At 37.8% G+C, this 25634-nt stretch overlaps 1 protein-coding gene and 1 pseudogene across 2 annotated transcripts; one reads left to right on the top strand and one right to left on the bottom strand.

The window, feature by feature from the left end:
• Positions 1 to 6293: 6293 nt before the first annotated feature.
• Positions 6294 to 15313, bottom strand: LOC141375062 (uncharacterized; annotated as a pseudogene).
• A 716-nt stretch (positions 15314 to 16029) lies between these two features.
• Positions 16030 to 23254, top strand: LOC101887070 (uncharacterized). Of its 2 annotated transcripts, none has more exons than XM_068220447.2 (3): positions 16030 to 16099; positions 18616 to 18758; positions 20951 to 23254. In XM_068220447.2, exons 2-3 carry the CDS (start codon positions 18704 to 18706, stop codon positions 21658 to 21660), a joined length of 765 nt encoding a protein of 254 aa, XP_068076548.1. In that variant the 5' UTR covers positions 16030 to 16099; positions 18616 to 18703; the 3' UTR covers positions 21661 to 23254. The 2 variants fall into 2 exon arrangements, with proteins under 2 accessions (XP_068076548.1, XP_068076547.1); XM_068220446.2 differs by having other exon boundaries at positions 16077 to 16162.
• The last annotated feature ends 2380 nt before the right edge of the window (positions 23255 to 25634 follow it).

The following is a 25634-nucleotide window of genomic DNA, read 5'->3' as shown; positions in this document are numbered from 1 at the left end:
CTACACTGAAAGGGAGAAAGGCCCGTAGCTGACACTGGTAATGAATTGTGTGCGTACTCCACCCAAGGGAGCTGCTGACTCCAAGAGGAAGGATTCTGGGAAACCAAACAACGTAACATGCGCTCGAGATCTTGGTTGGCCCTTGGTTTGTCTGTTACTCTGAGGAATAAAACCAGAAGAAAGACTTACAGTCGCTCCCAATAAATGACAAAATTCTCTCCAAAATTTAGAGACAAACTGGGGCCCCCTGTCAGAAACCACGTCCGTCGGGAGGCCATGAATGCGAAAGACGTGATTAATGACAGCATCCGCTGTCTCTCTGGCTGGGGGTAGTTTGGGCAGAGGAATGAGTAGCCTTCGAAAATCGGTCCACAACAGTCAAAACAGCCATATTGCCACCAGATGGCGGGAGACCGGTGACGAAATCTAGCAAAATGTGCGACCAAGGTCTCGAAGGCACTGACAGCGGCTGAAGGAGTCCATTAGGAGGGCAATTAGAAGTCTTAGAAACAGCACAAACAGAACAGGGCAAAACAAACTCGCGTATGTGCCTTGCCATAGCTGGCCACCAGAATCGCTGTTTAACTAAAAATAATGTACGACTCACCCCTGGATCACAAGCCACTTTGGAAGAATGTCCCCATCGAATGACGTCAGACCGAATCCCCTCCGGCACAAACAATGGACTGGGTGGGCATTCAACTGGGGGCGTTACCCCAACCAGGGCTGTGCGAACCCTGCTCTCGATCTCCCATGTCACTGCAGAAATACAAATCCTCTGGGGAACGATGGACTCAAGAGACAAATTGTGCTCGGAAGAATCAAAAAGACGGGATAACGCGTCGGGTTTGATGTTTTTGAAACCCGGCCGATAAGAGATGGTAAAGTTGAAACGTCCGAAAAATAATGCCCACCGAGCCTGCCTGGAGTTGAGTCATTTGGCGGACCTGATGTATTCCAGGTTCTTATGATCGGTCCAAACGATAAAGGGAACCCTCGACCCTCCAACCAATGACGCCACTCCTCCAAAGCGAGTTTGACAGCCAACAACTCCCTATTACCAATGTCGTAGTTTCGTTCTGCGGGAGATAATCGGTGAGAGAAAAACGCGCACGGATGAATTCTGTCATCCAAGGCGGCGCGCTGGGACAGGATAGCGCCCACCTCCACCTCTGATGCGTCAACCTCCACCACAAACTGCCGGGAGGGATCAGGTGTCACTAGAATGGGAGCTGAAACAAAGCGGCTCTTCAGTTTGGAGAATGCAGCCTGTGCTGCACTCGACCACCTGAAGGGAGATTTGGAGGAGGTTAAGGACATCAGAGGAGCGGCGAGCTGGCTGAAATTGTGAATAAAACGCTGGTAAAAATTGGCGAAGCCCAGAAATCTCTGCAGGGCCTTACGAGACTCCGGAATTGGCCAATTTACCACAGCCTGAACCTTCTCTGGATCCATGCGCACCCCCTCGACTGACACAATGTGTCCTAAAAAGGGAACAGACTGTGCATGGAACACGCATTTCTCCGCCTTGACAAAAAACCCATTCTCTAGCAGCCGCTGAAGCACTCGCCTGACTAGCTGCACATGTTCCTGGAGAGAACGAGAAAAAATCAGAATGTCATCCAGGTAGACATAAATAAACTGATCTACTGATCTATCATGTCTCACAACACGTCATTTACGAGTGCTTGGAAAACCGCAGGAGCATTAGAAAGCCCAAAAGGAAGAACACAATATTCAAAATGCCCCCTGGGGGTCAGGAACGCGGTTTTCCACCCATGGCTCTGCTTTATGCGACCCAAATGATATGCGTTGCGGAGATCTAATTTCGTGAAAAATAAAGCCCCCTGCAGACGCTCGAACGCTCAAGACATCAGCAGCAAAGGATATGTATACTTCAACGTGATGCTGTTCAGCCCTCGATAGTCTATACAGGGTCTAAGAGACCCATCCTTCTTTTTCACGAAAAAGAACCCCGCCCCCGCCGGTGAAGAAGAGGGCCGAATGATCTTGGCCACTAGAGAATCAGAAATATATTTCTCCATGGCCTCCCTCTCAGGAATAGAAAGAGAGTATAACTTGCCTTATGCGGAGAGGTACCTGGCAATAAGTCTATTGCACAGTCATAGGGTCGATGAGGAGGCAGAGAAGCAGCTGGAGACTTACTGAACACTCTCTTCAGGTCGAGGTACTCACTGGGCACGTTTGACAGGTCCATGCGCTCCTCCTGAAACACAGAACAAGAAACAGCAGAACGAGCAGACGAAAGACAAGACTCATAACAGTTCTTACTCCACGAAAGTATCGTATTAAGACCCCAGTTAATATGAGGTTTATGGAAAATCAACCAAGGGTGACCTAAAACCACCGGTGTGTTAGAACAGTCTGTTAAAAAAAAATGAAGTGTGTTCAAAATGATTTCCAGACGTGATAAGTTTTATGGGTTTGGTGGAGTGAGTGATAGTGGGAAGGGAAAGTCCGCTGAGGGCGCGTACTGCAATGGGTTGTGATAGTGCTATAACCGGAAGTTTAAAACTGAAAGCGAAACTAGAGTCAATGAAATTTCCCTTTGCCCCGGAATCGACGAGTGCCTGTGTGTTTTGAGTTCTGAAACCCCATGATAAGGTGACGGGCAGTAATGTAGCAGACGTAGAGGATTTGTCCAAATTAATTTCACCCATCAGTAACCTCTTACCTACTGATGGGTGTTGTCTTTTACAGGACAGGAAGCCACCCGATGTTCCGCCCCACCGCAGTAAAGGCAGAGTCCCTCCGTTCTTTTCCGGCGCTTCTCCTGTACGGACAAGCGGGATCTGCCCAACTGCATCGGTTCCGGGTCAATGCTCCCAACTTCCTGCGCCATCGTCGAGACCGGCGAGTCAGGAACAGGATCCGGAAACCTGTTTTGCCGCATGCGACTCTCACGGCGAAGCAATCTGGAGTCCACCCGGATGGCCAAATCCACCAACTCGTCGAGAGTTTTGGGCAGATCTAGGGAGTAGATCTCGTCCTGGAGACGATCAGAAAGGCCATGAAGGAACATGTCCCATTGAGCCTCTGCGTTCCAGCCGGATTCAGCAGCCAAAGTGCGGAACTGAATAGAATAGTCCGCCACGCTCCGATTCCCCTGGCGGAGCTCAGCGAGGACTCGGGCGGCCTCTCTCCCAGAAGCAGCCCGATCAAAGACCTTCTTGAGTTCCTTAGAGAATAGGTCGAACGAGGAACAACATGGTAATTTCTTTTCCCATACTGTGGTTCCCCATTGAGCCGCCCTTCCCGAAAGGAGGGTGATAACAAACGCCACCTTGGACTGTTCTGAAGAGAACAAGGACGGCTGCAGGGAGAAGTACAGAGAGCATTTGGACAAGAAGGACTGACATAAGTGAGGCTCCCCAGCATAGCAGGTTGGTGGAGGAAGGCAAGGCTCAACTAAGCGACCAATGCTAACATTAGCAGTCACCGGCGCAGGCATCACCTCCGGGGCTGGTGCAGGCTCCGCTTGTGCTGCTACGGAAACCAGCTGTTGGACCTTTGTAGTCAGTAGTGATACCTGACCAACCAAGGCCTGAATAGCCTGTGCTGTCGTTGCCAAAGCCTCATTCTGGCGATCGATCCTGGCGTTGATGGTTGTCAGGAACTCAGATCTGTGACGCACTCGCTGGATCCATGGTAAGTTCAGTTTGTTTTGTCACAAGTAAATAATGTTCAGGTGAATCCAAGTGCGAGTAAGCAAAATAATTATTTATTAACACAGTCAAAACAAAAGCAAGGAATGAGTGTGGTGCTAGAACTAGGAAAAAAAGGGCAGGAATCAGGCAGGAAACGGTCCAGTAAAAACTCCTCAGGTCCTGAGCACAGACAAGATAGCACCATAAGCACACGTAACGAACTGACAATGACACACTAAACACGTAGCACATATATAGGCACGATAATGAGTATCAGCTGGCGAACAATCAATCCAGCTGAGTGCCATCATGACACGTGACCAAAACAAATACACGTGGGCCACAAAAACAAAACAAACCCACATGATCAAACAGACACTCCGGAAGAGCGCACAAACCTGCAACCGTGAATGGTTATAGATTGTGATTAGGTCTAATTTAGATTGATTAACCTAATAAATCCTTATATTCAATTAATGTTTCTTCGTTTACTCAAAGTCGCTTAGAGTCAGTATGCTGGCCAGTTTCATTTGGTCACGGACATATCTTCGCCAGTTCCGATACTTAGCAGATAAGCTAATTTTCTTTAAGTAATAATAGGCAGCCCCATGCTTGCTCATACTTAAAGAAAGTTTAATTTAGCTTAGTAAGAGAATATAACTGAAATTTAATTTCCTATAAGTAATAATAGGCAGCCCCATGCTTGCACATACTTAAAGAAAGTTTGATTTAGCCCCTAAATTATATCATACCCCTAGATTATATCATCAATGATTGTTAGAAATAAACAGGTCTCTAATACTGTGCCCATGCTCCTTCCATTGCGCCTGAATGGATGACTAATCCTGGTTGTAGGCTGCGGAAACGTCAGCCTAAACAATCTACAAGATTTAAATGATTTCAGGAGAAATTAGAGTTAAACAAGAATTTTACATTTATTTGTCAGGAAAAGATTTTCCATTGCAGTTCACATAATTAAACAAAATAAGCCAATCAAGATTGTACAACATCAATTACTCAAAGATACATTTAAGAGTTAAAGAGGAATAACTGACCATGTAGAAATACATTGCAGCATATAAGTCCTGATGCAAAGCTCAGAGACTCACAACCTGCAATAAATATCCTTGCCTAAATACTCAAATCATCAAAAATTCAAGACAATAAAAGATTCACCAAGACTCTTGCCTGGTCATGAGTTGCGAGATGCGTTGCGAGATGCAAAGACCATTTTCCCTGTAGTGGAGCATCTGGCAAAGATCTTATCAAAGTCAAAACCCAAATTAACTAAAATAAGGGAGATTGTACAATATTACAGTGAAATTAAGAACACTTTACCAATCACACAGAGACATTTAAAATCACGCCAAACATGAATATAAAGCCACAAGATACACCATATTAAAAACTTAACCATTCGATGTGAAATGTGAGTGAGCTGCTCTGGTGGAGAAGGTAAAGTCCAGGGCAAAGAGGGGGGCTCAGGATGCATGATCGAGTAAACATGAACAACTGGTTTTCTAGCAGATCTTCTTCTCAGATTTGAAAGTTTATTGTTTTAGTGCCATTCTCATGGTCTTGTCTCAGGTAGAGTTCCATAACCGTTTGCAGATTTTAATATTATGGAGAGATATAGCCATCCTTACATTATTATGTGCATTTCTGATCTTAAACTGTAGTTCCACTGTACACTGCAACGAGAATCTCAGTCAATAATATTTATGTAAAACAAAATCTTTGTTGCATGATATGATCATATTTTAGACAGTTCATAAAATCATCAAACAATGTGTACCTAAAAATCATTTTGTAAGAATTAAAAAAAGGTCTGTCCTATTATCACTAAGCTATTGTTACTTGTTTTCGGCTGGATATGTGGTGTGTGTATATATATATATATATATATATATATATATATATATATATATATATATATATATATATATATATATATATATATATATATATATATATATATATTGTTTTGTCTATTTGCTTGCTTGCTATCAGAAAACAAACACTAAGCTAGGGTATATGTTAAATTAATCAAATTCTACAATTACAAGTGATTTGTAATTTGTTCATTTATACCCCATTTTTTGTTTAATAATGTTTTTCTATGCAGACTTTATGTATTGGTCTAATATTTGTATACAGAAAGATGTGCATTTACTCATTTAGCAGCTTTTATCCTTCGACCAACAACTAATGACAAAAGAAGAAACAGACTCAGCCTATCAAAGGTTCAGAGCTTGTGTTTTTGAATGCTAACAAACCTTAAACCAATTTGATTTATTAAATAACTCATCTCTTATGCTTTCTTTCACGTTATGTGACAAAACAATGAATGACTCGGATGAACTAAAAGATACATTAATTCGCTCATGCACACATTGTGTAGTGCGAGAGAAGATCAGTTAATTTTTTGAGTCCTCTATCGAGTCGTTCGTTCACCACGTGAAAGACTAAAGCCTAGCCAACCATATGCATTTAGAGCCAGAAAAAGAATTGATCTGTTCACCTCTCGAGTCCTCGGGTTTGAGTCATTCGTACATCACGGGCCAATGATATGCGTTTAGAGCCAAAAAAAGAATTGATCCATTCAACTCTCGAGTCCTCGGGTTTGAGTTATTCTGTCACGTGATGAACGAACGACTCAAGAACCAGAAGACTCGAAATGTGAACTAATTATCATGGCTCCTATCGGCTTAGCCTAGTTATGGTTAAGATTATATATTATTATATTATATTCTCATCAGTGGCTCATGATGTGTCGATTAAGGGATGATGATTGGATGAAACTCTTCCCACACTGAGGGCATGTGAATGGTTTCTCTCCAGTGTGGATCCTCATGTGTTGATGAAGGTTTGATGAAAAGTTAAAACTCTTCCCACACTGAGTGCATGTAAATGATTTCTCTCCAGTGTGGATCCTCATGTGGATATTAAGGTATGATGAGCAGTTAAAACTCTTCCCGCACTGAGTGCATGTGAATGGTTTCTCTCCAGTGTGGTTCCTCATGTGTTGATTAAAGTGTGATGATTGGCTGAAACTCTTCCCTCACTGAGTGCATGTGAATGGTCTCTCTCCAGTGTGGATCATCATGTGTTGATAAAGGTTTGATGAGAAGTTAAAACTCTTCCCACACTGAACACATGTGAATGGTTTCTCTCCAGTGTGGTTCCTCATGTGTTTATCAAGGTTTGATGAGCAGTTAAAACTCTTTCCACACTCAACACATGTGAAAGGTTTCTCTCCAGTGTGAATCCTCATATGTTGATAAAGGTTTGATGAGCGGTTAAAACTTTTCCCACATTGAGTGCATGTGATAGGTTTCTTTCTAATGTGGCTCATCATGTGTTCATTAAGGTGTGATGATTGGCTGAAACTCCTCCCACACTGAGTACATGTGAATGGTTTCTCTCCAGTGTGGCTCGTCATGTGTTCATTAAGTTGTGATGATTGCCTGAAACTCTTTCCACACTGAGTGCATGTGAATGATCTCTCTGCAGCATGGATTTTTTTGTGACTGTTAAGGTGTGATGATTGGTTGAAACTCTTCCCACACTGAGTGCATGTGAATGGTTTTTCTCCAGTGTGGATTTTCATGTGATTGTTAAGGTGTGATGGTTGGTTGAAACTCTTCCCACACTGAGTGCATGTGAATGGTTTCTCTCCAGTGTGGATTTTTATGTGTTTATTAAGGGATGATGATTGGTTGAAACTCTTCCCACACTGAGTGCATGTGAATGGTTTCTCTCCAGTGTGGATTCTCATGTGAATCTTAAGATTGCCTTTTCTTCCAAAACTCTTTCTACACTGAGTGCAGGTGAAACGATTCTTGTCTCTCCTTTTCAAAATACCATCAATCTGTAAATGAGTTTTTTCCTCAATTTTGACATGATGTTCCTCCTCTTTACTCCCCTCATACTCTTCAATTAGGTCTGAAATAAATAAATAAAACATTAGTTTTCATTAAGTCTTAAAAACTCTCATCAAAAGCTGAAAAGTGAAAAGACACTGGAAACATTGGCTACACACACTGTAATTTTGATGCACAGTAAATGTAAAATAAATCAGATCATATTGTGTTTGGTCCATTAACGTGTACACATTTAAGCAGATTCGATTAAACTCATCTTTATTTATCTAGTGCTTTTACAAAGTAAATTGTTTCAAAGCCGCTTAACACAAACTCTGCTGACATGGTTTCGGTAGATTATCAGTCAGGTTCTTTACGTCTGCATAGCGCGTCCTACAGCAAAATCTAATTTTGTGGCGAAACCTAAACGCATCAGAGGATGGCAAAGAAGGGAGATTTACTCTTAAATTGATGAGGATCTAGTGCCAGTGGATGTTCAGCATCAGGAACAGCATTATTGTTCAGTTTCAGAAGGCACAACAGTTGATTAATACACCAGATCAGTCTGACAATCTCCGTGAAGAGGTGGAATGACTAAAAGGAGACTGCTTCGATGCTGCTTTTAGTGCTGTTGTAAGGTTCTATAGGTACAGTTAAAAAATGATTACTACAATATACATCATTTAGAATGTAATAGGCAAATAACAGTTTGAAACAAATATATGTCAAGAGTAAGTATTTAAATGCAAAACCTTATCAGAGTACCTGCGGGGGTTATAAAAGCATTAAAAACTCTTAAATTTGATAATCTTAACTTAAGGCTTTAATAACCTTGAATTATTATACAGTCTTGGATTTCATTACAGAGGCCCTAATTTATTCATTTATTTACCTTTCTAAAATTAAGTTCATACATTAATTGCTTTAAAATATCTATTTCGTAATATTTTAATATGAAGAATAAAAGACTACTCATTGTCAAAACTCATTCCTAGGAACTTTACCTTTTTCACAACTTGTATAGTTTCTCTATCTAAAAAAGCTCTGGATCTAAATGCATACATCAAAACAAAAATGCATGCATACGGTTTTTGATTTAGAAAAATAAAACCATTTAAAACTGACCAGTCATATATTTTATTTATACATATTTAAATTTGTCTCTTGATTGTATACATATTTTCCCTATATAACAAATACATAAATCATCTACATATAAACTACGAAATATATTATTCCCATTAACATTTACAATATTATTAATTTTAATACTTAATAGTGTTACTGATAGTATACTTTCTTGGGGCACTCCTGATTCTTATATGCTATTCAGATAATATAGTTTTTCTAATTTTGACACTCCCTTGTTGGTGCTAGGTGACTTCAACATTTACGTTGAGAAACCGCAAGCGGCTGACTTTCAGACTCTGCTTGCCTCTTTTGACCTAAAAAGAGCACCTACTTCTGCTACCCACAAATCAGGTAATCAGCTAGACCTTTTTTACAGACGACACTGCTTCGCTGATCAAACAATAGTAACTCCACTACAAATATCGGATCATTTCCTTCTGTCTCTCAACATCCACATTACTCCTGAGCCACCACACACTCCAACACTGGTTACCTTTCGCAGAAACCTACAATCTCTCTCACCCAATAGACTATCCACCATTGTTTCAGAATCTCTTCCTCCATCTTGCAAACTCTCTGCACTTGATACGAACAGTGCCACTGATACACTCTGCTCCACACTAGCATCATGTCTAGACCGATTATGTCCTCTTGCATCCAGGCCAGCCCGTGCCAGTCCTCCTGCACCGTGGCTCTCAAAGGCTCTCCGTGAGCATCCCTCAAAACTTCGGGCTGCAGAGAGAATTTGGCGGAAACCTAAAAATCCTGAACAGCTCTTAACATACCAAACTCTTCTGTCTTCTTTCTCAGCTGAAGTTACTTCTGCAAAGCAGACATATTACCGTCTGAAAATCAACAATGCCACTAATCCTCGCCTACTTTTTAAAACATTTTCCTCCCACCTCTATCCTCCTCCTGCACCCGCATCCTCCACACTTAATACTGATGACTTTGCTACATTCTTTTGCACCAAAACTGCAAAATTCAGTGCTCAATTTGCTGCACCTACAACAAACACGCAAGGTACACCACCAACACCACACACACTCACCTCTTTTTCTAAGCTCTCTGAGTCTGAGGTGTCCAAACTCGTGCTATCTAGCCATGCAACCACTTGTCCATTCGATCTCATTCCCTCTCATCTCTTGCAAGCCATCTCTCCTGCAGTCATACCAACACTGACTCACATAACTAACACATCTCTTGACTCTGGTTTATTCCCCACTTCATTTAAGCAGGCTAGGGTAACCCCACTGCTAAAGAAACCCAACCTGGACCATACACTACTTGAAAACTACAGACCAGTATCCCTGCTTCCATTCATGGCCAAGATTCTGGAGAAAGTAGTGTTCAATCAAGTCCTGGACCTTCTTACTCAAAACAGTCTCATGGACAACAAGCAATCCGGCTTTAAGAAAGGCCACTCAACTGAGACTGCCCTGCTCTCGGTCGTGGAGGATCTCAGACTGGCTAAAGCAGACTCTAAATCATCAGTCCTCATTTTGCTGGACTTGTCAGCTGCTTTTGACACTGTCAACCACCAGATCCTGCTATCTACGCTCGAGTCACTGGACGTTGCGGGGGCTGTTATACAATGGTTCAGATCTTACCTCTCTGACAGATCATTCAGGGTGTCTTGGAGGGGAGAGGTGTCCAACCTACAGCATCTAAACACTGGGGTACCTCAAGGCTCTGTTCTTGGGCCACTTCTCTTCTCCATCTACACGTCATCTCTAGGACCAGTCATCCAGATACATGGATTCTCCTACCACTGCTATGCTGATGATACCCAGCTATACCTCTCTTTTCATCCTGATGATCCCTCGGTTCCAGCTCCCATCTCACCCTGCCTGTTAGATATTTCACACTGGATGAAAGATCATCATCTTCAGCTGAACCTCGCAAAAACGGAAATGCTTGTAGTTTCTGCCAACCCGACTCTACACCATAACTTTTCAGTCCAGATGGATCTGCATCCAAAATGGTGAAAAGCCTTGGAGTAACAATATATGGCCAACTAAACTTCTCTGACCACATTTCTAGAACTGCTCGATCTTGCAGATTCGCACTCTATAACATCAGAAAGATCCGACCCTTCTTATCTGAACATGCAGCTCAACTCCTTGTTCAAGCTCTTGTTCTCTCCAAACTGGATTACTGCAACACTCTAATAGCTGGGCTTCCAGCTAACTCTATCAAGCCTCTTCAACTGCTCCAGAACGCAGCAGCACGAGTGGTCTTCAATGAACCTAAACGAGCACATGTCACTCCGCTGCTAGTCCGTTTGCACTGGCTGCCAGTTGCTGCTCGCATCAAATTCAAAGCTCTAATGTTTGCCTACAAAGTGACTTCTGGCCTTGCTCCTTCTTATCTGCTCTCACTTCTGCAGATCTATGTGCCCTCCAGAAACTTGCGTTCTGTGAATGAACGTCGCCTCGTGGTTCCATCCCAAAGAGGGAAAAAATCACTATCGGAATGCTCACGCTCAATCTTCCAAGTTGGTGGAATGAACTCCCTAACTGCATCAGAACAGCAGTCACTCGCTATTTTCAAGAAACGACTAAAAACTCAACTATTTAGTCTCCACTTTACTTCCTAATCTGCAATTGCCTCTCTGAATATCACACTAACTGTACCCCAAAAAAAAAAAAAATACTACTAATACTTTCCTTCTTAGACTTTACAGACCTGAAACTTGCCTATAGCACTTATTCATTGTTGCTCTTAGTTGTGTAAATTGCTTCCTTGCCCTCATTTGTAAGTCGCTTTGGATAAAAGCGTCTGCTAAATGACTAAATGTAAATGTAAATACGCACACGAAAAACTCAATAAAATTAGGCAAATTTCCTCTAACACCCATCTCGTGTAAATCTTTTAAAATACCACACCTCCTGGTAGTGTCAAAGGCCTTTTCCGGATAAAAAAAAAAAACTGCTCGTATGTGTTGTTTTTTAATAAAACGATCTCGTACAAAAGATTCTAATCGTATAAGATATACAAGAGTACTTTTCCCTCTTCTAAACCCACACTGATATTTATTAATCTTCTGTTGTTTTTCTAAAATCCACACCATTGATCATTAATCATTCGTTCCCTTGTTTTGCAAAGGCAACTGGTAAGTGCTGTTGGACGATAATTATTTAAATGATATTTTTCTGGTTTTGGTATTGGTATAATAATAGCTACTTTCTAAAAGGCTGGTATTTCTCCTGATTTGCAGATATTGTTAACCCGACAAGAAATGCCAGAAATGCCATCTAAAAAGATGACCTGCTGTTTGTCCAGTCAGGGACATCGACAAACATAAATATACAAATAACAATGTTAACCCGGGGTTTGCGAATGTGAAACGTCTGTTAATGAACACCAGGTATAGCATGAGCAGTGTGGAACGAGATTATAGATAATACAGGATTCTGTTTATCCAGTGTTAGAATGACCCTGGGTTAATAATTTCAAGAGTCTAAAGCTCTAAGAATACTCAGCATCAGCTCTCAGAATAAACAGAGCACAATGACAAACAGTGACATACATAAATTGTCAATCATATCATAGCAGTGACCTGATGTCATATGCTATTGTTTTAGAACTTACAATTATTGAAGAAATGACCAGTAATAATAAACAATAGAAAACAGTAAAACTCAAGGGCGGACTGGCCATAGGGAGATATAAGGACATTTCCCTTTGGCCCGACGATCATCTGGCCTGCCACTGTAATTCTGGCCACTCAGCCCCCACTTATCATATACATTGTGCTTCTCTCCCCAAAATTAATTTAGTAATAAAAAATAATCCTTAACAAAGTATGAAAGTACAAATATTAAGCACATTATAAATGTGGTTGTAAGTCAGGAATACAGGATATGTAGCTGCAGTTTTAAACTGTTTACTAACGCTTATTAATGTAGAGTAAATGCTAAACAGATAATGAATTCACTATTAGCTAATGCATAATAAATGGTTCATAGTGTGTATTTATTGTAAAGTGTTAACCAAATTATCTGTTGTCTTAAACCTGACTCATGGGCGAGAATTAATGTTATGAAGTCTTCCCTGACCTCTCTGACTCTTTATCCCTCCTTTCTGCTTTATAGCCATGCTTAGTTATTGTAACACCATCATCATGTTACATAAACTTTAGATAAACTTTGCAAAACTCGCTGCATGCCGACACTTCTGCACAAAAGGCTGTTAATTCGGTTTCATGGCGCATGAGCAGCGCGTATTTTATTGGTGTGCATGCAAACAACCGGGATTCACACAGGAGTGTGTGTGAGGTGCGCAGAAATGGTTTTCTATATGCATGCATCAGTTTGATTTCACTAGCGTTGTTTCAATTGCACATAGAGAATAACAAACTTGCGCGTGCAAAAGATGCCAAACGTAATTGGCCCCAAGCGTCTTTATTCTGGGATTGCCACTCTAAATTAAAGGTGCAGTAGGTGATTGTATTCAGAAGCATTTTTTTTTGTGCTGGTTGAAAGTCTCATCACAGTCCAATAGTAATGATTAAAGTAAATGGTCTAAATGTATTTATTTGTATTTTTATATTTTGGGTAAGGCATAAAACTAAAAAATGTTCATCCAATTAAATAGTCGGCCGACATCTCTCATAATTCCGATAAGTAGCTCAGACTGTTTGTCAACAAATGCAGATTTGAACAACTGCGCAGCCTTTTGTACGCAGCTCCGGTGGACCACTGTATGTGCTGCTCGTTCACGAGAGGGAGAGAGAGAGAGCACGAGCACGCAATCGGTAAAAACCTGCTGAATCAAAACTTTTTCAAAATCTGAATCAATATTGGTTACCTTTGCACGCTGGAGAAAGGATGACACAATGGCTGAAGGATTTCTCTTAGACAGGTAATGTTCTGTTTTAAAACTGTTTTAGCTTTACGCAAAGCTGACGTAACGTTAGATGTTGTTGTTCCTACAAATGGCTTATATCTTCACAGAAGTGTTGTTTAGCCACTAAAATCTTCCAGTGAAAGATTGATAAGACTTTTTTCAGTTTCATAAGGGATCTTTTACAGCATCGATAATGTAGATTTTAATTAGTTTAACGAAACACAAGTAAATACCTCTATTACGCCTAGTCTTTCCCTATATTGTTTACCATGCAACTAATATTCACTCTGAAATAGCATGTCAGTTTGGCTTGCATGCTGCCGGACAAGCACTTGTCTTGCATTAGAGAGGGTTCTTTTGCTGTGCTCGTGTTTAAGGAGGTGTGGCTCTAGACGGCAGGGGAGGGACTGTGATTCAGAGATTTATGCTAAGCTGTTAGCATTGTGGAAGATCACCTACCGCACCAATACACTTGCATAGTAATCGTATCTCAATGCTTTTACTAGGGTATGTGTTTTTTTTGCACCGTTTTCCCATGCCGCCCCCAACTAAATGCCGCCGGGGCGATCGCCAATATTGCGCATGCCTAAATCCACCACGGGCAATGCTGACGTTATTGTTCCACTATAATTTGTTTGTTTTGTCTCATGTTGTCCCACAGCAACATTAATATAGATTAGAATACTGTACAGTGTTTTATAATAATTATTTATTTTAGTGTTCATTTCATTCAGCATGTTTAATATTGGGGGCATCCACGTTTTTTGACATACTTTAAACCAGTGTTTCTGCAGGTTTCACCAAGTTAAATTTAAGACTTATATGACCATTATAATAGTCTACAGAACAAACCATTGTTATACAATAACTTGCCTAATTATCCTAACCTGCCTAGTTAACCTAATTAAGCCTTTAAATGTCACTTAAAGCTGTATAGAAGTGTCTTGTAAAATATCTAGTCAAATATTATTTACTGTCATGACAAAGATAAAATAAATTAGAATCGAGTTATTAAAACTATCATGTTTTAGAAATGTTTTGAAAAAAATCTGTTAAACAGAAATTCTAATAATTCTAACTTCAACTGTAACTGGAAAGGAATACATGAACCTATTAGTTTACAATATATTGATGCCCTGTTTCTCTAGGGTTTATTGGTAAAATAGGTCAGCAATGTTGGACCAATATTGCCTTTTTAGCTTATAAGTACAGGACAGAAACGAGCCAGACTGTAATGTGTGAATTGTTAAGTGGACATAATAAAATTAAAAAAAAACATGAGTATTTTTTGTGAGTGTACTTTTTGTTTTTATTTTACTCAAACAACTTTTTTTCTATTGCAAATACTGATGTAGCCTTTACTCTTTTTGATTTTTTTTATTGTTCAAATAATTATTCGTTATACAGGTGATGTTACAACTTCTCTTTCCGGAAAATAGCCGGAACGAATTTACCGGTATTTTCAAAAAGGGCCCGTTCACACATACACACCTTTCCGGAAAATTGCCGGTAATTTTCCGGAAAGGTCTGTATGTGTGAAAGGGGCTTTAGGGCTGCAAGATGGATTTAATTTAGTATTCTTATTATTAAAAATATATCTGAATGAGGATCAAATGACTGAGCTGGTGTTTGAGAATGAAAATCAACCTGTTTGTTCCTGCAGATCTTCCTGTTTGACAGTGAATGCTTCTTCAATCTTCACATCTTCACTCTCCTCTTTAATAAACGCCATCTTTATAACAGTGTGGAGATCAGTCGCTTCAGAAGGAGTTTTTCCTCTGTGTTTTGACACTTTATCCTGTTTAAAATGAACAAAACAATAAAAATGTCCTGTTTAAAATTAATAAAACAATGAGTAGAATAAAAATAACTTCACTTCAACACTTGCTTCAACAGTTTCTTTATATGAGAGTCATTAACAAAATAAATCAGGTAAGTCTGAGCAAGACACAATAGCCACAAATGAGCTGATTAAAACTAGTACACTATCTCTTATATATAGTGATGTATACTTAGAATGGAATGACATTATGCTATTTAATAAATTAAAATTTCATTAAAACACTTATTACTTACGTTTCTGTTACTTTATTCAAACAATAGCTCTCATTACTGTGAGTAAAATAGTACAATGTTGTTTAAAGGGTTAAAATAATAGTGTCAACATGTACATAAAGTAGCATTAGATGAAAAACCTGAAACTTTAATCAATCGGTTTATATTCATGTAAAAGCTTTACAACAAACCTTTCTCCAGTTGAATCACATCGCATGAGTGGCGCAGCCTCATAACGTCACACGCCACGCCAGAATAAAAGTCTTTTGTTTAGTTTTTTTGACTCTTACTGTTGCAGTCATCACTTACTGATACATTTCTCCCCCGTTTTCCACTTTATAAAAAGACTGAAAAAGAAGAAAAATTATTCTGTCCACCAATGTTTCCCTCTGTTGTCAGAAGACTGATTGAGAAACAGGCAGCCAATCAGCTTTATCTGAGCCACATACAGACAGCCAATTAGCTTTCGCTGATCTGCGTGCAGGCAAATATCCCGCCCATGGCGCTCAGTCTGAGGCAGAGAGTACAGAGGTTTGTTTGCTGTTTATCACCTTTAATTCCACTTATGTTACGGGTGTTGTGCATCTATTCAAAGTAAGTGTATTATATCTGACCTTTGTAGTGTTCGCAGATGTGCTGCAATTATCTTGCGGGTTGAACTTGCTTTTACTTATGTGCCTAATGCTAATATACTCTCTTGTTTTTAGCTTGATGCTACGCTTTAAACACTTCTGTAATGCGTTAACAGCTAATCGCGGGTCATCTACAGGTTAAAGTTGGTTTTATATTTGGATATTCAGACATTCTCCTTAACATAATTTTAGAAAAATATTCATTGCAAATTCTTAATAGGGAAATCATATTAGCAGCCAATGACTATCAAAGTACAACATTGTTTACAGTATATTAGATAGTTCAAAGTCAAATAAACAGTATTAATGTTGTTTTCAACTCATACTTGCATTCTAATTCTGATCAAATATTCAAAGTAACATTGTAAACAATATAGAGACTTCTAAATAAACGAATGTGCGTATATAAAACCAACTTTACCCATTTAAATCATATTAGCAGCCAACGATTGTCAAAGTACAACATTCTTTACAGACTAGATTTTTGTGTTGTTTTAAAGTCAAGTCTTTATATTGTTTATCGTGTTACGTGAATATTCAAATTAGCATGCGAGTATGACTTCAAAACAACATTAACACTAATTCACTGTGAATAGTGTTGTACTTTGATAGTCATTGGCTGCTTTTATGAGATATATCCAGCTGCAGAACCGCAGAACCACACACGTTCTAGGCACACACAATCTAGGACACACGATTTAGGCTAACCATATATGGTAACTAACTAACTAACTAACTCTTTAGCATTATCGCCACCTATTGAATTTCACAAGTATGGTTTCCCATTTCAGTCATTATTGTTATTATTCCGTAACGATCATTTTAACATCTCTGCAGTTTCTGAACTCAAATTATGTAAATAAAAATAATTGGTTAAAGACATTTATCACTTTATTCATGTGTCCACATAAACAAAGAAAACACAAAAGACTGTCTAATTGTAGGATTAAGTGCAATAAACTAATTCAGAATCTTAATCTTATCATACTTGGTTAAAATCACTTTGTTTTAAAATATAAAAAGCATTTAAAAATAAATTAGCCTACTAAAGTTAATAATTTAAACTGTATATCCATATATATATATATATATATATATATATATATATATATATATATATATATATATATATATATATATATATATATAGTTAGAAACTGATTATCTTAACTGATTATAATTATAAGTTTATATATAAACTACTATCTTTTACTGTCACAGCTGTTAGTTATATATATATATATATATATATATATATATATATATATATATATATATATATTTACTTAATATTTTTTTATTAATTATTAATAGTTAATTTGTTCCTATTGCTACATTTTGGTTTAAAAACAATTTATTGCTTACTATAAATTACAACAGTATTAAATGTGGGAAATCATTAATTAAAAGGTTATTAAAAAGTTAAGCAAATAAACAATATTAAAGCGCTTGAGTAAAATATTAATATAGTGTCATACATTTATTACATGTAAAATGATTTTTATTATCCAAAATGTATTATTGTGATATTAACTTGCTATTTCTTTCATTATAAATGAGTCCATTATACAAATTAAACTTGTCCAATTTAGATCGTTCAGCAAGGCCAGCAAACGAGTATCTGCCGTATTATTGTCAGATAATGACTGATCAGCTAATGACTAATTAAAAACTGTTTAGTCTATTATATTGAATGGCGATCGGAAACGATGCTCCCCATTCACCCGTCTCGATCGCAATATTTGTGAAATAAAGTAAAGTAAACACTATTGTTTATTGTGTACAATATTTATTAACCATATATATCAAAATATATCGATGACGATGTTCAAAAAGACGTTAATAACATTAACATCAGTCGTAACCATATGGTTAGCCTAATTCGTGTGTCCTAGATTGTGTGTGCCTAGAACGTGTGTGGTTCTGCGGGCCTGCAGCTGGATATTATTGGCTTTTATTTCCCTATTTAGAATTTGCAAAAACTACTTTTTATGAAATTATATTATTGAGGTGAATGTCTGAATAACCCAATAGAAAACCAACTTTAACTTTACTATGAGATGTAGAATCAGCCACTGAAGACTTGCACACATTAAAAACCTATGTGTAACTTAATAGAATGTATATATTTTAAATGATGTTAGAGAATGTTTTTATTCAGGAAATATTTTTAAGGCAAATGTTTACTTTTTTATCATTAATCAGACTGAAAGAGCTTATAAGATATTGAGTGTTGTTGTTATTTGTGTGTTTAAAAAAACAATTGATGTTTCAGAAAGAGTTATGATTGTCAATTATATATTGAATATTTAATACAAGTGTTGCCATGAATATAGATATAGTGCTGCTAATATGGCATGAAAATATAAATATATGCAAACAACATGTAATTAAAATATATGTCTCCTCCTCCAGTGAAGCTCCTCCTCCTCCAGTTCGGCTATAAACACTGGAATTTTCATATCAGGCTCCAGTGAAGAGTTTATTGAAGGACAGCAGGAATATGAGTGATCCAGAACCCTGCAAAATTAAAAATGAAGACTCTGAACAACAAATAGGTTGGTGTTTATTTCTGATCAGGGGTTGCGCGAGGGGTTTGTTGGGCTTTTGTGGCATCAGCCCCGAATGTATTTTCCAAAGCCATCAATATTTTGGGTTTAAGTTTTGTCAATGTAGTTTTTCAACACATTATGCAGAAATATTAAAACCGATTCATTATTGCTTTCCCACAGGATCAATAAAGCAATATCAGCTGGGCTTTCTCTACCTCTTTTCTTTATTTAAGCGTTTTTGTTTATTTATTTATTTTTTTCATCAGAGGCAGCCCCACAGTAGTAAGCACTTTCTTTCTTTCCTTTCTGAAAGCAAGTTTGCGAACACACACACACACACACTGTGGTCCTGCATAGCCACGCCTCCTGTCAGTCACTAAATGCATTCGTCTTAATGCTGCACCACAATTGTACTTCATGTTTGTTACCGGCTTTAATTTCGTATTAAAGTAAGCTTGATGTAAATTCTGAGGAGAACGTTGGGTTGCTATTGTAAATACACACACAAGAGAGTCGGGCAGTCTTGTCTTGTTTCATTTAGGGCTGGAAAATACTTCGATATCAATATATATCACAATAGAATTTTTTTCAGTAATGGTGGTATTTTTAAACTCATTTCCTATATTTCGATATAAATTTGCATATATTTTAATATTTATAAGATCTTCTACGTTTGCAAGGTTTCAGTGGGGTCTTAAAGTCTAAAATATAAAAATGGAAATTTAAGACCTTAAAAATGTAACATGATTTTGGCTGGCGGAGCTCACAAAATGTTTTGAGACTTAAGTAAACAGTTCATGCGGCGTTGCAAATATTGATGTAGCCTTTACTCTTTGATTTTTTTATTTTTTTATTGTTATAATTATTTTTTTTTCTATGTTTTTTACAATGTGGATGTCATACTAATTAGAGCAGTCTGTGCGTGTAGCATCTCGTCAGATCATACGGAACTGTCAGTCAAAATCTGAGGTAAATCTTAAATGAAGCTAGGGCTGGATGATATGGCAAAAATTTATATCACGATATATTTCTTAATTTCGGTCGATACTTTATAATTCCGATATCGATATAAACAAAATTAAAAACACAGGAACAAACTGTCAAGAATGCACACAATGGATGTTTTGTACCCAAAAAAAAAAAAAAAAAAAAACATGACTGAATGTTTTGAATAAGGAACTGTAATGTAGCCATGGCAGAAAGAATTTTGGTCTGGCGCTCCACCTTGGAAGAATGGATGTAGCGGAAACCATGTATACACACACACATACACACTTAAAAGAATAATTAACATTTTAAGCAAGATAATTGGGATTATAATTTTTTTTCTGTTATCGTGCAGCCTTATACGCACAATATTCGATATTTATTCTAAAGAGGGAGGACACTGAGGTCATCATATAATCTAGGACCTTAAACATTCAGCTTTATCAATAATCATAAAGACAGGAGAATTTACACAGGTTCCTCCATCCTGGAGACATCCATCAGAATCCTCTCCATCAGCTAACTGTTTACTGTGTTCTGAGAGCTGAGGTGTTTTTTTTTATTTTTTTTTAGGGTAAGTGTGCAAAGGTCTGTCTCACACACTTTCTCACTCCCACACACACACTATACTCCATATAAAAGGCAGAAAATCTACTTTTTTTGCACTGTAACTGATGATCAATAGTAAAAATCACCTTTTTTCCAACAGGGAAAAGTAACGGTGGTGTGGGAATGGAGATCCCCCCCCCCCCCCCCCCAAATAAATAAATAAACATTAAAAAATCTGCACTGCAACAGTTCAGTCAATTGTTTCTTTTTCTTCTGTACACCAAATAATGCTGCCCACTTCAACTCTCCTCCTCTTTCTTTTTTCAAATCTGTGTCTTATCAATAGGACCAAAATGACTTTTAAGAGAAACTCTGAAAACTGAACTGAAACAGTTTCAATTTACTATAACTTCTATGTTAAGCGGATTTGACACAATTTACATTGTAAAAAGCACTAGATACATAAAGATCATTAAATTGAATTTGCTTAAATGTGTGCACGTTAAGGGAACAAACTAAATAAGATCTGATTTATTTTACATTTAATGTGCATCAAAATTACAGTGTGTGTAGCTAAAATTTCCAGTGTCTTCTCACTTTTCAGCTTTTGATGAGAGTTTTTAAGACTTAATGAAAACTAATGTTTTATTCCTTTATTTCAGACCTAATTGAAGAGTATGAGGGGAGTAAAGAGGAGGAACATCATGTCAAAATTGAGGAAAAAACTCATTTACAGACTGATGGTATTTTGAAAAGGAGAGACGAGAATCGTTTCACCTGCACTCAGTGTGGAAAAAGTTTCAGCCGATCATCATCTCTTAATAAACACATGAGGATCCACACTGGAGAGAAACCATTTACTTGCACTCAGTGTAGGAAGACTTTTAACTGCTCATCACACCTAAATCAACACATGAGGATCCACACTAAAGAGAAACCATTCACATGCTCTCAGTGTGGAAAGAGTTTTGGAAGAAAAGGCTATCTTAAGATTCACATGATGATCCACACTGGAGAGAAACCATTCACATGCCCTCAGTGTGGGAAGAGTTTTAACTGCTCATCAAACTTTAATCTACACATGAGGATCCACACTGGAGAGAAACCATTTACATGCACTCAGTGTGGGAAGGGTTTCAGCCAATCATCATCACTTAATCACCACATGAGGATCCACACCGGAGAGAAACCATTCACATGCACTCAGTGTGGGAAGAGTTTCAGCCGATCATCATCTCTCAATATACACACGAGGATCCACACTGGAGAGAAACCATTCTCATGCACTCAGTGTGGGAAGAGTTTCAGCCAATCATCACAACTTAATCTACACATGAGAAACCACACAGGAGAGAAATCTATAAATAAATAAAAAGGCATTTTTCCTCCTTGCAGTTGGAATAGAATAACACTTGCATAAATTATTATAAAGAAAAAAAATATTTTTTTCATGTGTTTGCTGACACCTGCTGGAAAGAAACAAAGTTGTTTCCAGGGTGCTGGACCACTCAAGGCTTGAGTTACACATTTCCAAACTTCAGTTTATAAAAATGTTTATTATAATACAGACAATATATACAACAGTTGTTTTCAATTTCAACTGTATTTTATGACATTTCAAAGGGTTTCCTTTCAAATGATACTAAACTTTTTGTATTTACACCTCTGCATGTGGGTATGGGAAGCTTTTTAAATCGGAAGGCCAAATTCAGGCAGAATTACCCCAAATAGCCCCAGAGCTTAACTGGTTAATAACTCCATTTATTTATAGCTCCATTATTCCCAACACTGATTAACATGTTCGCATTATGTTTGTATCCAACTCCTCACTATGGCTTTGTGGCAGAATTGTGGAGACTGAGGTTCAAGCCTCAGGTCTTACAGAATTATTTATTTATTTGTTCAAGTTGACTATTTGTAGTTGCAGACATGTTTTTTGCAAGAGCAGTTTGGATCAAGGCTGACAAACATTTTGAAGGTGTGATCCCAAGAAACTGGATGGAGGAAGCAGAGAAAATTGTGAGATGGCCAAAAGCACAGGTGAAGTCAGCATATAAAAAAATATAAAAATCCAATGGAGGACTGGCTGACTTTCCGGCTTGTTAAAATAACATCAGGACACTCTAAGTATATTTGTTTAAAGAATCTGTATGGTTTTTGAGGATCAATATTATGTAAGTCTATGTTCATAGGTCTATCTCTCTTGTGGTTCTTTTCAGTTTGTCAGTAAGTAATACTTAGGCCCAATCCCAATTTTACCCCTTAGCCCTCTACCCCTTGTTTTGTGTTTCACATGAAGGGTTAGGGCTGTCCCAATTATCTTCATCTTGAAGGCACAGGGCTAAGGTGAAGAGCTAGATAGCCAAGGGGTACAAAAAAAAAAAGCCCAAATACACCAACTGCAATGGCAACATGGCTACTCATGCGAGTCAGGGGATGCACACATTTAATTAATAAATTTTTTTGCAGTGTTACATTTTTTTACAACAAACAAGCATATAAAATTTTTACAAAAAATATAATAATAATAATTACACAAAAATAGAATTGCGGTTGGGCCTAAATCTGTGTAGCACAAAATCAGTGGTTTGAAAAACAGAAAATTTACAGAGTATAAAATGCATCACTAACAATAAAATAAATAAACACGCAAGTGTATATTCACAGCATGTCTTAATTAAATATATACATTTTACTTATTTATTCAATTTATTAGCTGTGCTTTCGTTAAAGGCCCTGGTACACATCAAACAAAATAAAAGAATCAATTCAGAGCACCCCAAGAAGTGATCCCATACTGTAGATTGTCATTATAACAGGGCCAGATCTTTGCATAGCAGTGTCGTAGAGAGAGGGGAGAGACCTTAATGCTCTCAAACAAACAACTGTACACAAGTTTTTCATTGATTACTCTGTAACCATGCCTTAGCAAAAAAATTAATAAAATTGAGCTCCTTGTCATCAAACTCCATTGATTTCTTTTCAGACTTCAAAAGACAAATCTTTGGATTAGAGTGTAATAGAAACATGAACGTTTCAATCCTCCGCTGATTTGCCCGGCCTCTAGAATAAGAAAGATTTAGGTTTAAGAGAATGTGGAGCAGGGGCGGACTGGCCATCTGGCAGTTCTGGCAAATGCCAGAAGGGCCAGAGCAGTTTTAAAATGTGGGCCGGTCAGGTTTTCAAAAAAAATGTTTTATATGTATTGTTTTTGCATGCTAGCAGCTTTTATCTCTTGCAAGATGTGAATATAATGCTGCTGTTGATGACAATAATAATAATACTACTAATAATGATGATTGATAATTATAATAATGATACATGTTAAGCATTTGGACCAATCAGCGACGGCCGGCCGGTCTCGAGATGGGCCGACCCAATCAGAGGCTGTGGATTACGCTGATGTAATCAAAATCTGGCAAAATAGTCAAACTGTAAATGCAACACAAGCTAGCGTTAATGTCAAATATGGACCGTAAAAAAAGGAAAGGCGGTGCTGAGAAGGTCAAAGAGAGCAAGAAAAGGGCTCTAAAATCAGATAATGCCAAATGTATCAAATTAACTGAAATATTCACGAGAGGAGGTGTGAATGCATCGGAGGACAGTAGCGCGGTAGAGGAGGTAAGAAGAGAACAGAAAATAAAGCAGGTCACATCGGATGTGCCGCGACACAGCGAGTACATGACAGTTGAAAGTATGGTGGAGCATGATCAGAGATGACTAAAGCAGAATATACAGAAGTATAACTTATAAAGAAGTATAGAATTATAGTATAAAAGGTAAGAGAGCTTTATTTAAGAAAAATAATCAATGTGTGAATGAAATCGAACACTGGAAAAAAAAGAAAAATCTTTTCATGATGGATTGAGAAAGTGCCATGGGTCAACGCATCCAACCTGATTCATGAAAGATGGTTATGCCTTGACTATAGCAATTTCCTCTGAAGTTTGAGGATTCGACTAAATCTAAAAATAATGGGAGTTTGAAATACAAGAAAAAAAGAAGTAAAAAAGCAGGGTTATACTGTTTGGGGCAAAAATTTTTACCAACACCACTGCCATGTGAAAAAGACTAGTTCACAATTTTGAAACAAAAATTGACCTCCAATGCAAATTTTTAGGTTAAGCTTTACACCTGCAAATCCATAAATTATTTTAATATATTAATTTTGACACAAAAAACACATTGTTCTGTAGAGAATGAGAAAGACTGTGAAATGCAGGATGCATCATCATCCCAAACTGAGCATGACATTGTCACCACTATACCAGATGAGAAGAGGAAAAGATTAATAAAAAAGAAAACATATAATGATTAAATTTAGTGTAAGTGCATAAATATTCTTCAAAATATTTGTATTTTTTTTTTTACATAAATTATATATTATTAAAAATGTAAGCTAACACATGTAACACTTGCAGGGCCTTTTATCAGAAGATGATGCCGCAAAAGTTACTAAAAAGACAAATGAGGGGAAATACATTTCTTGAACCTTGTATACATTAGGTTTCATGTTTTATGTGTGTGAAATTAATGTTTATCACAGATAAAGTGTGAACAGTGATCTATAAATATCTTTTTTGACTGTTCATGCAAATAAAAACACAGGTTTGCAGGCTTTTCCAAAACCTCCTGAGCTACCAAAAACTTGCCTAACTTCTGCCACCACGAGTCAAACCTCTATAACCACACTCATGTTTTAAAGTCATGCTTTAATTACTCCTGTAAAGCAGTCCTACAACATTCTGATTCTGGAATACCCTGTCAGAAAAGTCTAGTGGCTAAGAATGAGCTTTTTTACAGTGTCTGCTATAATGTCAGTGTTGTTTTCGTGTGTTTACATAGATGAATATGGCCACTGTGAAAATACACAGTACAGTTATGATCTTATTGCCACATTAGATCGTTATGATAACATAATATCTGCCTTCAGTGATTTTCTGAAGATAAATACCAAAAACTAACACAACTGGAATAACTACAGCAGTCGCCATTGTCTGATCTCATATGAAGCAAGAGATTGTGATGACATATTGTCAGGATCTGTCATATTATGACTTTAGTTTTTACATGTTATGATTTTGTTTCTCCACTAGATGTCCTCATTTCTTCCCATGTGTTGTTTGAGTTCAGTAATTACGTGATTGTTTTCACATGTGTCCTTGTATGTCATGTGTATTTAAGTTCACTAGTTTCCCTTGTTTCTGTGCTCGGTTATTGTTGATGCTAGCCCTTCGTTATCATGAGTCTTGTCCTGCTTTCTTAAGACCTGTTCATTTCAGAGTTCTATGCTACTTAGCCCTTTTCCTTGTTTTTTGGATACATTTCTCCACTGCAAAAAATGCT

The sequence above is a fragment of the Danio rerio genome, chromosome 4 (genome assembly GCF_049306965.1).
Source record: "Danio rerio strain Tuebingen ecotype United States chromosome 4, GRCz12tu, whole genome shotgun sequence".
Lineage (NCBI taxonomy): Eukaryota > Metazoa > Chordata > Actinopteri > Cypriniformes > Danionidae > Danio > Danio rerio.
Note: the sequence above shows the minus strand (reverse complement) of the source record. Positions and strands in the feature narration are given on the sequence as shown.